The following is a 12,817-nucleotide window of genomic DNA, read 5'->3' as shown; positions in this document are numbered from 1 at the left end:
ATCCGCCTTCCCGTCCTCCTTCCCTGCACATGCTGGGGAGCAACAGAGCACTAGCCTGAGTCAGGAGCCTAGGTTCATGACCCCCAAGTGGTGAGAAGCAGGTGCCACCTGGTGAGCACATCATCTGACATGTTACCATGTTACCATTTTTTTTTTTTTAACCTAAGGGAAACTTTATTTACTCTTCTTAAAGTAGTCTAGTTTAAAAACCAGAGGTTAAGTGAGAGGAAAGAACACAAAACCTTCCCCAGACAGACAGACAGATATACAGAAAGGGGGGGAGGGGCTTCAGGTCAGATCTTCTCCATCTTGGAAATGAGGTCATCACAGATTCAGGTTAATTCTTCATTTTCCTTAGTCTTCTGCTCTACTGTCTTCTCCAGTGACTGGATGCGCATCTGCTCCTTCCTCAGGCTGGCCTGGAAGGCCAGGGCCTCCGCTTGGGCCTTGCCGTGCACCTGGGCGATCTCCTCACTGGCCAGCTTGAGCTTCTCTTCTGTGTGGGCCTTCAGAGAAGGGGACTTGCCAAACTGAGGCGAGGGGGAGGGAGGGGCCTGCCCAAGGCCACAGGGCAGGTCCCTGCAGTGCTGAGGTGGCAGCCCCAATCTCCCCATCTCTGGCCCTGCCGAGACAGCCTTTCCGTCTTATGTATTTGGGGGATCTCCCCCACAGGGGTGCAGGCCATGAGATCGGGAGCCAGGCAGGCCTCAAGGCCAAACTGTGCCTCTTCTACTTGTACCTACTTGACTTTGAGCTTTCTCACCTGTGCAAAAACATCCCCCTCCTCAGGGAACTGCTGGTGGATGGCACACACTAATGGCACCGAGTGACTGGTACAGCACTGGCTGTGACTGGTCATTAAGTCAAGTCATTCCCAGCTCCAGGAGCCTCAGCCTCTCCCTCTGAGAAATGGAGGAGGGGTTGGGTCAAGACTTCAGAATTCCTTGGCTACTCTGCTCCATTCTCCCCAGAGACCCAGGGCAGACAGCAGGGCCGCCCCGTGTCGGGAAAGGCCGGAGCTTGGCAGGCAGCTGGCACCCAGTGTCTGGGTGCCACGTGCAGTCCTGGGCACTGACATGGCCACTCTCATGTTTCTCCCAACAAGCCCTCGAGCTAATGTCATCTCTACCATTTCTCATGGGGTAAGAGAAGCCAGGAGCGCTGATGAGGGGCAGAAGCTGTGATCTGGCCCTGGGAGGGAGCTGGTACCATAGCTCCGGGAGGGAGGATGGCTGAGCTCCCCAGCAGCAAGCCCCTTGGCCATCCGAGAAGCTGCTGGAGGAGGGCAGAGCTCCCAGCACATCTCACACCCCTCAGTAGGCCCTGGGCAGACCCATCCCAGGCTTCAGAGTCAGGAAGTGATAAATCTTGGCTGAGGCCAGCCCAGGGCCCAGGTGAGGAAGTGGTGGGCTGAAGCCGGTTTTGAGCTGACTGGGAGCCCAAGCAGTATTATATTGTCTGCAAATGCCTGTGTCGGGGGTGCCAGGTATGGAACAGAGGCAGTAGGGGCTGCAGGAGGCCACACGCCAGCTTGGCTGGGAGAGCATGTTGCAGCAGCTCTGGGTGTCAGGGCCTTCACAGAATGCAGAATGGGCTGAGCTCACCTCGGGCGACCCACTGCGACTCCCAGCTGAGGAAGAGCACCCCTTCCCTGTCACTCACCCCATCCCGCTTCCCCGCCCGCTTCCTGGGTTCTAGCTTCAGTCTGCTCACCCTTTGTCTCTGCCTCTCCCGTGATGGCCAGGTGAGGACCATGATGGGGGCTGGGCTCTCTGGCCTGACACCTGGGGCTCACAGTCAGGGCTGATGCAGAGAAGGTGCTCTATGAGCATTGCTGAACAAACAGGCCCTGGAGGGAGCTCTGGGAGCACAGGTTGGGTGTGAAAGGAGCACTGCCAAGCAGTAGAGGAAAGGCCCCCAGAAAGGGCAGGGGCTTCAACTTTGGGCCTGTGCCTCTTCTCATCCTCACCTGCCCCTCTGACTTTGGGGATGGGACCCTTCCCCTCCCTGTCCTCTTGAGGGAGCCTCCCCCAGCACCTCTCAACTCAGACAAGCTGTGGGTGAAGTTCTTCTGTGAAGCCAGACCTTTCTGATCCTCATCTGTGTAATGGGGCAACAGACTGGTGGTAAGTCACAGAAGCATTTCATCACGATCCTGCTCAGGCTGGGAAATAAAGCCTGAGAGTAACAGTTAACATTTATTGAGTACCTATTATATGCCGGAGCCGAGAGCTTACTTGCATTGCCCTGTAAGATCGCCCCTGTGGGGCAGGTTTAACTATGATTCCCATGAGTTAGAACTCGAGGCTTAAGCCATGCGTCACACCTGAAGCCCAGGATGGATTTTACAACAGGAGCCTCTGGAGGATGAAGGCAGAAGGGGAGGAGTATGTGATTAAATGAGAACTTGCAAGAAGGGGAAGAAAGGAGGGGCCGGAGGAAGCTTTGGGAAGTTGCCCGATGGGGGAGGAGCGTGGGACCAGGAGCAAGAGTGGGAGTGGCTCGGATGCCAGACTAGGAGCCCTCTGAGGTCCAGGGATGAAAAGCGGGCCCTGCAGTACTGGAGTGGATCCTGGGGCACGGAGAGGAGCCCCCTCCTCTGCATAGGAGCTAGCAGCCTCCTTGCTGCCCCCCAGCCTGAGCCTTCCCGCCCCACCAGCCTGATGCATTCCCACCTCCTCCAGGCCTTTGCTCTTACTGTCCCTCCACCCCCAGGACACACTCTGGACAAATAAGGAAACAGGAAACTGAGGACCAGACCTGAGAGGTGAGATGGCCTGTTCTGCCCCCAGCCCCTGGGGAATGGAAGAGCCTGGCAGCAGGAGGCTGGCTCACTCGACAGCTAGGAAGGGGAAGTGCAGCTTTTTATAACTGGAGATAATGAATTGGTTGTTGTCTGTGACTCATTACTCTAATACTGCCAATTAAGGGCTTGGTAGGACAGGAGACAGTTCTCAGGCTGTCCCCCAGGGCCCCCTGAAGACCGCGTGTCTGTGGGAGGCAGCACCGTGTCAGAACCAGCTTCTCTTGTAGCAAGAGGCATATAGGTCAGACCCTGGAGGAGCCGCCCAGCCCAAGTCACTGAAGGTGACAGACAGGGACTGTCAATTCTCCTGTATTTCTTTTTTTTTTTTTTTAAAGGATTTTATTTATTTATTCATGAGAGACACACACAGAGAGAGAGGCAGAGACCCAGGCAGAGGGGCTCCATGCAGGGAGCCCAATGTAGGACTCGATCCCGGGTCCTGAGGATCAGGCCCTGGGCTGAAGGCGGCGTTAAACCGCTGAGCCACCCGGCTGCCCTCTCCTGTATTTCTATATTGCCTTTGCCTTCTGAGGGCTGTTTTAAGCTCCTGTGACCCCTCCGCCTCATGGATTAGGCTCCAGGCAAAATAAGTGTTATATTCGAGCCACAGAGTTGGAGGCACAGCCTTCGTGCGCTGCCCTCCACTTGCATCCCCAGCCCTGTGCCCCCCGCCTGCTCCCCACCAACAGTCTTGTCTGCAATGCACCGATTCCTTATTCATCAACAAGCACCAACACACCCAGGCCACCCAGGGTGATCAGTGCTGAGGCCCAGGAAAGCCCCAGACGGGAGGGCCTATGAGAGGGCCTGCCTGAGCTGATGTCTGAGAGTTAGTTCTGTCTAGCCGGACGGGGAAGTGTTCGAGGCACGGGATACCAGAGCTGCTCTTGTTTGGGAACCGAAAGCAGTTTGGCCTCAGTGTGGCTCCATGTGAGGAGGGAAGCCTAAGGCTGTGCTGCGGAGCCTACTCCCCATCCTGGGTGGAGGGAGCCCCGTCAGACTCAGGCTGTGCAGGGCCCAGCCTGGTGATGTGGAGAGTGCACGGAGAGGCTGGCGTTTAGGTGGGGAGAGTGGGGAGCCAGGTAGGGAGGCTGAGGCCTCACCTGGGGTGGGGGTTGGGGGGATGGCGGGGAGGGGGCGGGGGGGGGGGGCATAGCGTGTGCAGGTTCCTGGTGAAAGGAGGGATTCTAGAGAGACTTGGGAGATATAATCAACAGTCTGGAGATGGAAGAGATTAAGGGAGTCCCTGACGATGCCTCCCTCCCATCACCCCATGGTTTCTAGCCTAGCTGGATGAGGCCACTCCAGAGAGGGGTGGGGAAGCATGCTGTGTCCCGGGGTGAGTGCCAGACGAGAGTGGTCTCCACAGAGTTCAGGAAGAGCACAGTGAGGGTGGGACACAACTATGTCTCCCCTCCCCCAGTGGTCTGTCTCCTATGACCAGAGGCCCTGTAGCCACGCAGGAAGGCCCCCGCTGGGGGGAGTCTATCATTCCCCCCCACGCCCCACCCCTTCCAGAATAGCCTCACCCCTTCCTAGCACCAGGCCTGTGTTCAGGCTGCCCCCTCGCTTGGAATGCCCCTTCGCTCTTTACCTCTCAAGGTGCATGGCAGATGCCTTCTTGGAGAATTATCCCCCTCAAACCAAAAAAGAACCAGGTGCCCCTCCCTTGGGCTCCCGTGGCACTTCCAATCTGGCTGCTCCTGTGCACTGTGACTTTCTGTGCCTCCCAAAGAACTCAGTGTTGTGAGAGCAGGGCCTGGGGCTCGGGCAAGGCCGGCAGGATGCCTGAGGCGGGGTGCTGAAGAGTACTGAAGAAGCCAGTTAGGGACCTGCCATTCTGCTGGCCTTGCCCAGAGAGGGAAGACCTCCGATGAGTTCTGGGGTATTGGGTGGTCTGGGAGAGAGCAAGCATACGTGTGTGGACAGGTGCATGCTGTCTCCTGGTGCTCCTGGCTGTGCTTGGCAGATGAGGGTGCGGACTTCACCACAGAACCCCCTAGGCCACCCTGAGAGTGGAGACTGGACTCTGCAGGTGGGTGGGCAGGAGCACGAGGGTGGAGGTGTTGAGGGAGCCTCCCCCAGCACCTCCCAACTCAGACAAGCTGTGGGTGAAGTTCTTCTGTGAAGCCAGACCTTTCTGATCCTCATCTGTGTAATGGGGCAACAGACTGGTGGTAAGTCACAGAAGCATTTCATCACGATCCTATCACCACCAGGTGGGCCTATAGGGGAGAGTGGATCCCACTTGGGAATCCAGGTGGGCTCCCTCGATAAAGCAGCCTTTGCAATGGGCTCCAGGGTGTCACTGGAGTCAGCCAGAAGTGCTTGGGCATCCCCCAGGGAGCTGTGCCCTGAACTCTTCCCTGCCTACATCAGTGACTTAGTGTGTGACCCTAGGCAAGGCCAGACTGTCTCTGGGCTTCAGCCTGCTTATGGGTTAGATGGAGGTACAGATTCATGCCCCAAGGGGTACCAGTGCACCTCATGTCTTGTACAAGAGACTGCTGTCCCAACCTTGGGGAAAACGTGTCCACCCTATAAACTTTCAAAGGGGTGGCTGTTCCCTTCTCTGGTGCTTTGGTGAAAAGGAGCCCAGCAGGTCAGAGGGGCGGGGGCGCCTTTCAGTGTCCAGTTTTCCCACTCCAAAAAAGGGGATAAAAAACAAAATAATAAATAAAATGTGGATCAGACCTGTATTATCCTTTAAGCCTTGCAGGGTTGCCACTATGATAAGAAAATAGAAGATGATATTATTGCCTCCATGAGAGAGAGGAGAGGCTGGTGGAGCTCTGGTTTGTTGCAGTGAAGGGCGCGGAGGATTTATCGCTGTAATAAGGCCAAGCCATCTCGGCGTTTGGGAACCCCTGCACTCCACCTAGCTCCTTGCTGAATGGTGCCAAGGGTGCCTGGCGTGGCCATGCCACACTGCAGGGGAAGCGCCTAACATTCGGTGACCACCTTGGGTGTCTGCTGAGGGAGCCTGGAAGGGGCAGGAGATGATAGGGCAGCAGCCGGAGGTGCCGCCACCCACCCCCCTGTGGCCCTGGCAAGGCCCTCTAAGAGCTCGGGCTAATCCCTCCTAAGGCCCCCTAGCTCCTCCACTGCTATCTCCCCATGGGCTGATGCAACCCATGGGATGGGTGCGGAGAGGCAGGGTGCCCTCGGCTGGGCCTAGTTTCATTCTACTGCCTCGTGAGCCCCTCCCAGTGCACCCAGCAGGAGCAGGGGCACACACAAGCCTAATTGCCTGGCTCTCTGTAGCCCAGAAAGATCAATCCGGCCTCTTAGGCTGTCAGGAGCTGGCTGGGGGTGGAGACTCTAATCCCTTTCCCTGCTTGGCCCTAATGCTATAATACATCTCAGACCTCCCCAGGCCACCCCCTCCCCCAAATCTCCTGGGTCAGGGCCAGAGTAATCCCTGCGTGTCTCTCCCCTCCCAGAGCTCCCTGCATCCTTCCCAGCTGACATCTCCCTGGCTTCTCGGGCGCTTCAGTCCCCCCATTTGGCATGTGGCAAGGGTGAAACAGGCTGAGGACTGGAGGACCTGGCATTGCCTGAGATCTAGCCTGCGCGCGGGCAGACTCTGTGGGTAGGCTCCCCGCACCACAGTCTCTCTCTCCAGTCCCTGCAGGGCCGTGTGGTGCTGAGGACGGTAAAGCAGACTAGGGACCCCAAGGGCGCTGCAGGGAGCTGAGCTCAGGCACGAGGAAGGAACGCAGGCAGCACCCACCCACGGGGCAAGGGCTGCCTTGGAACAGACTCGAACGCCTAGAAGCGGTGCACGCACATGTGAGGATGTGCCTGCCGTGTGGTACATGAACACGGAAATGATGGCAGACTTCACAAGCCGTGCAGGGACAGCTGACGTATCCATTTGGTGGCAGTAAAATTAGATCTCTGCCTCTTACCTCAAACCCAAATAAATTCCAAATGGATTAAAATGTATTTTATTCTATTTTTAAGCTCTTTTTTTCTATTTAGGAAGCACACATTTGTTAGAGAAAATTCAAACAACTTGGAAAGATGGAGAGTAGAAGGAATTCTAATCTTCACGCTTGAGACGAATGGCTTTCCACCCTCTCTCCAGGCACACACACATTCACTTGGAGCCGTAGACAAATGCGTACACAGCCCTGGGTGGATTACAGATTTGAAGGTAAACAACTAAGCCAAGAAATTACCAGGATAAACTAAGAATCATATATATAATCTTGAGCTACCTTTCTTAAACACAATATCAAAGGTAAAACCTATAAAGAAAAAGAGAGGTAGGGGGGATCCCTGGGTGGCTCAGCGGTTTAGCGCCTGCCTTCGGCCCCGGGCGTGATCCTGGAGTCTCCATCTGCCTATATCTCTGCCTCTCTCTCTCTCTGTGTCTCTCATGAATTAATAAATAAAATCTTTTTTTTTTTAATAAATAAAATCTTAAAAAAAAGAAAGAAAGAAAAAGAGGGGTAGATTTGACTACATGACAATTAAAAAAATTTTTTTTTCTTTAAAGATTTTGTTTATTTGAGAAAGAGAGTGTGTTAGAGGGTACGAGTGGTGGGGGAGAGGCAGAGGAACAAGCAGACTCTCCGCTAAGCCAGGAGCCTGATGTGGGTCTCGATCCCCGGACCCTGAGATCATGTCCCGAGCTGAAGTCAGACACTTAACTAAGCCACCCAGGCACCCTGAAAATTTAAATTTTTATACAAAAAGCATAATAAAAAAATTAAAGTAAAATGATCAAATAAAAGACAATAAACAGTATATAGGAAGATAAATACTCTTATATAGGGAAAGCTTCTATATGCCCAGAGGAAAAGAAGCCAGCTCCCCAAGCAAAAGCTGCTGAGGTGTGTGCCCCAGTCCAGGCTCCCTAACCTGTCATCCCAGCAAGCCCATTCCTTCCAACTCTGCAGCAGACATTTCCTCCTCCAGGAAGCCCTCCAGACCATCTTTCCTCCTCCTGTCATTGGCCCTGTACTCCTGAGAAGCCCATGCTTGCCCCATTTGCCACGTTGATTCCTGGGATTGGAATTGCCTTGCAATCTGTGGGGGTTGCTCAGAGGGGATTCCAGGCCTCCTTCACGTTGCATGGTGCAGGGCTCAGCATGTGTCTAGGGTCACTAAAGAGAGTGGCGGCAAGGAGAGAGGGGAGCTTCTGGGATTTGGTTTGGTATGGGGTGTGAGGTAGAGGTCTAATTTTTTTACCAGATGGATGTCCAGATGTCCTGACACCATCTGTTGGATTCTTCATCGTTTCTGTACTAATTTGCCATGTATTAATCTTGTGTCCTTGCTTCCAGGCTATCCCCCTTCTCTGGGTCTCAGTTTTTCCATTTCGGAACTGGGCCTGTAGAGGATGAGGTGAGATGAGGTCTGAACTCTTTTCTAACTGAAATTCCAGAGTTCCTGGCCTGGCACTGCCTATGACTCACTTGGTGACCTTGGTCCAAGGCTTTGCCCCTCTGAGCCAATTTCCGCCTTGGTCAGACAAGGATAATTACCTGTCCTGCTTGTTGCTCTGGGATAGCTGAAGATGCTGAAGGCACTCAGACCCGAGTGTGAATTCTGGCTTCGCAGGGCTCTGTCCCCCAAAGCCAGCAGTGCAGGGCTAGGAGGGGGCATGGGGCAGCTGCTGTGCCAGGGTCTCCTTCCTTCATCCCTGCCTGCTTCTAGGACAGCAGTCTGCAAAACTGGGCCCGCCCTCTGTCTCCTGCCGACCCTGGCACCAACCCCAGGCCAGGGGCAGGTGAGCTACCGGCTGTCCTCAGCAGCCGGAAAAAATTTGCTGTAGAGCAGGGGGCGGGGGACGTCTTGATCACTGTCTTCACATAATTAAAGGGCTGTCAGATGCGAGATGATAATTATAGGAACGATCGTGGATTTGGTGACTTACAGCTTACATCTGTAATCACATGCGGGCCTGGCAGCCCTCCGTGAGGTAGAGGTGATGTCATCCCTGTGAATGGAGGAGGAAGCTGAGGCTTGGTCCTCAGTGACTGGCCCACAGCCCTGCAGCTAATGGGGAGGAAGGCTGAGAATGAAAATCCAACTCTTGGTCATATCTCTCCCATGCCCTGGCCATTTGACCCCAATATTTCTTGCCCCTTTGCTGGACTTGTTCTGTGTGGTGTCAGAGGACCAGCTGCAGGTGGCAGTTGTGGAGGTAGATGTCAGTGGCACATCAGGGAGGGATGGTGGGACACTCAGGTCCTGCTGCTCTGTGCAGCCTGCCCACCTGCTGTTGTCTCCTCCAAGGCCACCCATTTAGTAGGTGGCCAGTCCGGGATTCGAAGCCCGCGTCCCTGGGCTCCCAAGGCAGTGTGTCCCTATCCGGCTGCTGTCTTAGGAGGAAGAACTTTCTGTCTAGAGGAGGACCATGCAGCATCCAGAGGGCGAGTGCCCATCCCTGGAGCTGCAGGAGCAGAAGCTGGGTGGGCACCTCTCCCGGAGGCTGCAGCGGCAGTCCCTGCCTCGGGGGCGACAGGGGAGATCAGGAGTCCAGCACTGGCTCTGCCATCCTGTGAATCTGAGGTCTGTGGCGGAGCCAAGACTGGAAGGGTCCCCAGGAGCGGGAGCCGTGTCTGTGCGCATCCTGGCAGGGGCCTGAGGGGAGCAGCCAGCTGCAGCTGGGGCCTGGCCCCACACTTCCTGTGTAGGGTTTGTGGCTGCAGCCCCGGGCTGTGTGACTGCCCCTTGCACCCCCCCCCCCTCCTTCTCATAAGCTCCTTTAGTTTCTCTCTGAATGCAGAAGGCTCTGGAGTGGGCGGGACAGAGATGAAGAGGGGTGAGGAGAAAAGGAGACAATCAGCAGAAGACAGGGAGGAGAAACAGTGGCCTCTGGGACGCTGGCACACCATTGCTTGGCGCAGGCTGGAGGGACCTGTCTTCCTGGAGGGAGCGTGGGGACAAGCACGGGAGGAGAGGAGGCAGGAGGTGTGGGGCTGAATGCCCTAGGCTCTGGGGCTTGGGCCCCTGGGGTTCTCCCTCAGCCCCCGCTCCCAGCTCCCAGCCAGGGCCTGTCCCCTTCCCCAGCTGCTCTCCCCTCCCCTGTGCCCGCTGCTGCCCAGTCAGCTCAGGGACTTCTGACCTTTGTTCTCGGCGGCTGGGGCTCTGAAGGGAAGGGGGCGGAGTATCACAGGAGCTCCTTCCCTTGGTTCCTCGAGGCTGCAGGCTCAGCCTGAGGCTATGTCTGTGTGGGAGGGTGGCCTTGTGCACTGGTGGCCTGAGCCTCCCCGCATCAGGCATGCTCGCACCTTCTTCTGTTCTTCACACCATAACCGAGCACCACCTTATTCTCTGCAGGATGAGGCCAGGGTACACAGACATATTTTAGCCATCCCTGTCCTGAAGGAGTCCCCAGCCCAGGGAACTGTCCCTTTTGAAGCACCTACTGTGTGCCACTTGACATACATCACCTCATTTAATATCACCCCTCCAAGGTAGGGGGTTATTCTTCCCATTTTACAGATGAGGAAACTGAGGCTCAGAGGGGTTAACTGGCCCAAGGGGCAGAGACTGGTCCATCTGCTTCCAGAGCCCAGGCTCTTTCCATGTCCAAATTTCAGAATATGATTGAGGGCCAAGTTGGTGGGTACCAAGAGTCTGTGCAGAAGTGCTCAGGGAAAGGAAGTCTTCAAGGGCTGAGGGATGGGAGTGCTTGCTGAAGGAGGGGGTTTGGCCTCAGGTGGAGCCCGGAGAGACAGGAGCAAGGAATTGCAGGGGACCAGGCTGACCTGGGGCTACTATACTAGGTCCCAGCTGGCAGGGCCAGCTCTCAAAGGAACCTGCAGACCGCTGCCTCCTGTCAGGACACCTGGGTTCAATCCCACCTCCATCTTCCCCTTCTAGATGACCTTGGCCATGTTGCTCAATCTCTGACTCCTCTCTACTTACCCATATTTGAGCCTTTGTGCAAATTAGCAAAAGGCTCCCCTTCTCCAGGACTATGTCCAGCATCCGCTGGAAAGGGGCCATGAGAAATCTATATACCAATGGTAAGTATGATGCGAGAGCCACTTCTTAGTGCTGGGGTCCACAGCTCCCTCAGCTCTGTGTGCTGGCCCTTCTCATTTGCTCTTGGATGGGGATAAAAACCCACAAGTAGAGAGCCCCAGGCCCTGTGCAGGCCAGAGGAAGTCAGGGAGGGCCGGTGGGTCCACATCCCTCCCAGCTGGCCATGACCTCAGAGCTCAGACCTCCTGGGAGGTAGCCCAGGCCTCTCTCCTGTGGGGGCCCCGACAAAGGACCTTTAGTGCCCTTCAGAGCCTCTCTGTTGGTGGAGCTGCTGCCCGCCCCTTCCTCCACCAGTGCTTGGCCTTCCCCTCCCATTTCTTCCAGCCCTTCCCCCACATCCAGGTTTTTCCTCCGATTGTTCTTACAGCGATCTGCTGCCTCCCCACTGGGGTTGGGCCTCTTCATCCCCATCTACCGGCTCCCTGTGGCCATAGGCCCCCCAGCTTCAGGCTCCCAAGAGTCTCATCTCTAGGTGGCCCCCACCCCCAGCTCCTGCCTGGTTCTGATCCTTAGGCCTGGCCTCCATCTCTGCCAGACCCTGGGTGCCTCACCCACTTGCCAGCTCAAATTTTCTCATCTGGGCCGGTGTCCAGCTTCATTAGGGTAGCTCTACATTCTTGCCGTCCCTCCTGCCCTGCTGTCAGGATCTGGCCAGGTGGGGACAGTGGCCTTAGTGCGCAGGGCCCCCCAACACCCATGGTCTTCCTGGCCACCTGCCAGAATTGCCCCTGGGGCCCGCGTCACACCTCGCCTGGCCAGCACCTGTAGGAGGTTCTCTAACATGCCACTGTCCCGAATTCCAGACTGCTTGCCTGGGACTGGACCCATCATGGGCTGGGGCTCACCCTTCACCCAGAGCCCTCGCAGAACCTTGTTGCTGGCCAGACGTGCAGCAGCCTTGCCCCTGCTGAAGTGGAGCAAGCTCTACGGACAGACAGCCGCTCACTGCTGCCAGCTGGGGGTCCCCTCTGTCGGGGGTGGGATGGTAAGCCCCCGGTGAAATCTCTCCTGGGTGACATCCTCATGCTGGAGCTGGAGAAAGGGTCTTTTCTCACCTACCATTTCACTATCAAAACTTGCTTAGGTTCCCTCCCTACCCTGGGACTATGAAGACCCCCCTCCCCCCCCAGATCTGGAAGGTGCTTACAGTACAGCAGAGGAGACTGGCACATAGGGACAGTTACAGAACCGTGGGGTCTGTGCCAGGACAGGGAGGCCAGGGCTGTGAACTCCGTGGAGAGGAGATTCACTCTGCCGGGACAGGGAATGCCTTGGGAGGAGGAATTGCCTTCTAAATGGAGGGAATGGTTTGTGCAGAAGCATGGGGCTTGAAAGAGCCTGTTTGAGGAACTGCGGGTGATTTGGTGCCTGGGCTGGAAAGTGCCTGTTAGGGGGCAGAGGTGATGGCTAAAGCCAGCGAGATTCCTGAGCTGGGGCATGACATGACCAGAGGTGGATCAGTCTTGGAAGACCGATGTTTAAGCTGGCCTGGGACCAGCCAGCTGCACTCTGCAGGAATGGGGGCGAATGAATTCTTAGTTACGAGCAAATAAGGACTGGAGGCAGCAAGAGGGACTTTGAGAAAGTCAAGGCCTGGGGGATGCTAGGTCAGCTGGGCTGGGGATGCTGGCTCAGACGTGGCATCCCACAGCCCTCAGCCCCACGGCTGAACTGTGGCTCCTCTCTGTTCCCCCGAATGGTCCCAGCCACGCAGGTTGTTTGGTGGCTGTCAGGGTTCCCATGCTCCAGGACGGCCCATGGCTTGCCCTGCCTCTATCTGGGGTTTCTCCACTCCCGAGCAAGGCTGAGCCTCGTGGGCCTGGAGCTGGGGCTCGTGCCATCCTCTGTCTGGGTGGGACAGACGCAAGTGGTCTACTGTCTGAGAAGCCACCCACCACCACCTGCTGGAAAGCTGGTTTCAGGGAGTTGTCACCTCCACATCTGTTTATGTGCAAAGTGGGGCAAAGCAAGGCAGCCTGGCTTTGTACATGACGGTGAGCGGAG

General features: G+C 56.2%; 1 protein-coding gene across 4 annotated transcripts in view; it reads left to right on the top strand.

Moving 5' to 3' along the window:
* Window positions 1-12,817, top strand: part of GDPD5 (glycerophosphodiester phosphodiesterase domain containing 5) — an 86,471-nt gene that overhangs the window by 44,359 nt on the left and 29,295 nt on the right. The window contains exon 4 of one of the 4 annotated variants that reach the window (XM_077867070.1): window positions 11,617-11,798. The exons of 2 other annotated variants lie outside the window; for them this stretch is intronic. In XM_077867070.1, coding sequence (XP_077723196.1) covers window positions 11,643-11,798 — 156 coding nt within the window. In that variant the 5' untranslated portion in view covers window positions 11,617-11,642. Of the gene's footprint in view, window positions 1-11,616; window positions 11,799-12,817 lie in introns of those variants that run through there. One more of the 4 variants, XM_077867069.1, reaches the window with a different exon arrangement.

Source organism: Canis aureus, chromosome 23 (genome assembly GCF_053574225.1).
Source record: "Canis aureus isolate CA01 chromosome 23, VMU_Caureus_v.1.0, whole genome shotgun sequence".
Lineage (NCBI taxonomy): Eukaryota > Metazoa > Chordata > Mammalia > Carnivora > Canidae > Canis > Canis aureus.
The sequence above is the reverse complement of the archived record's forward strand: the minus strand, read 5'-3'. Positions and strand labels throughout refer to the sequence as shown.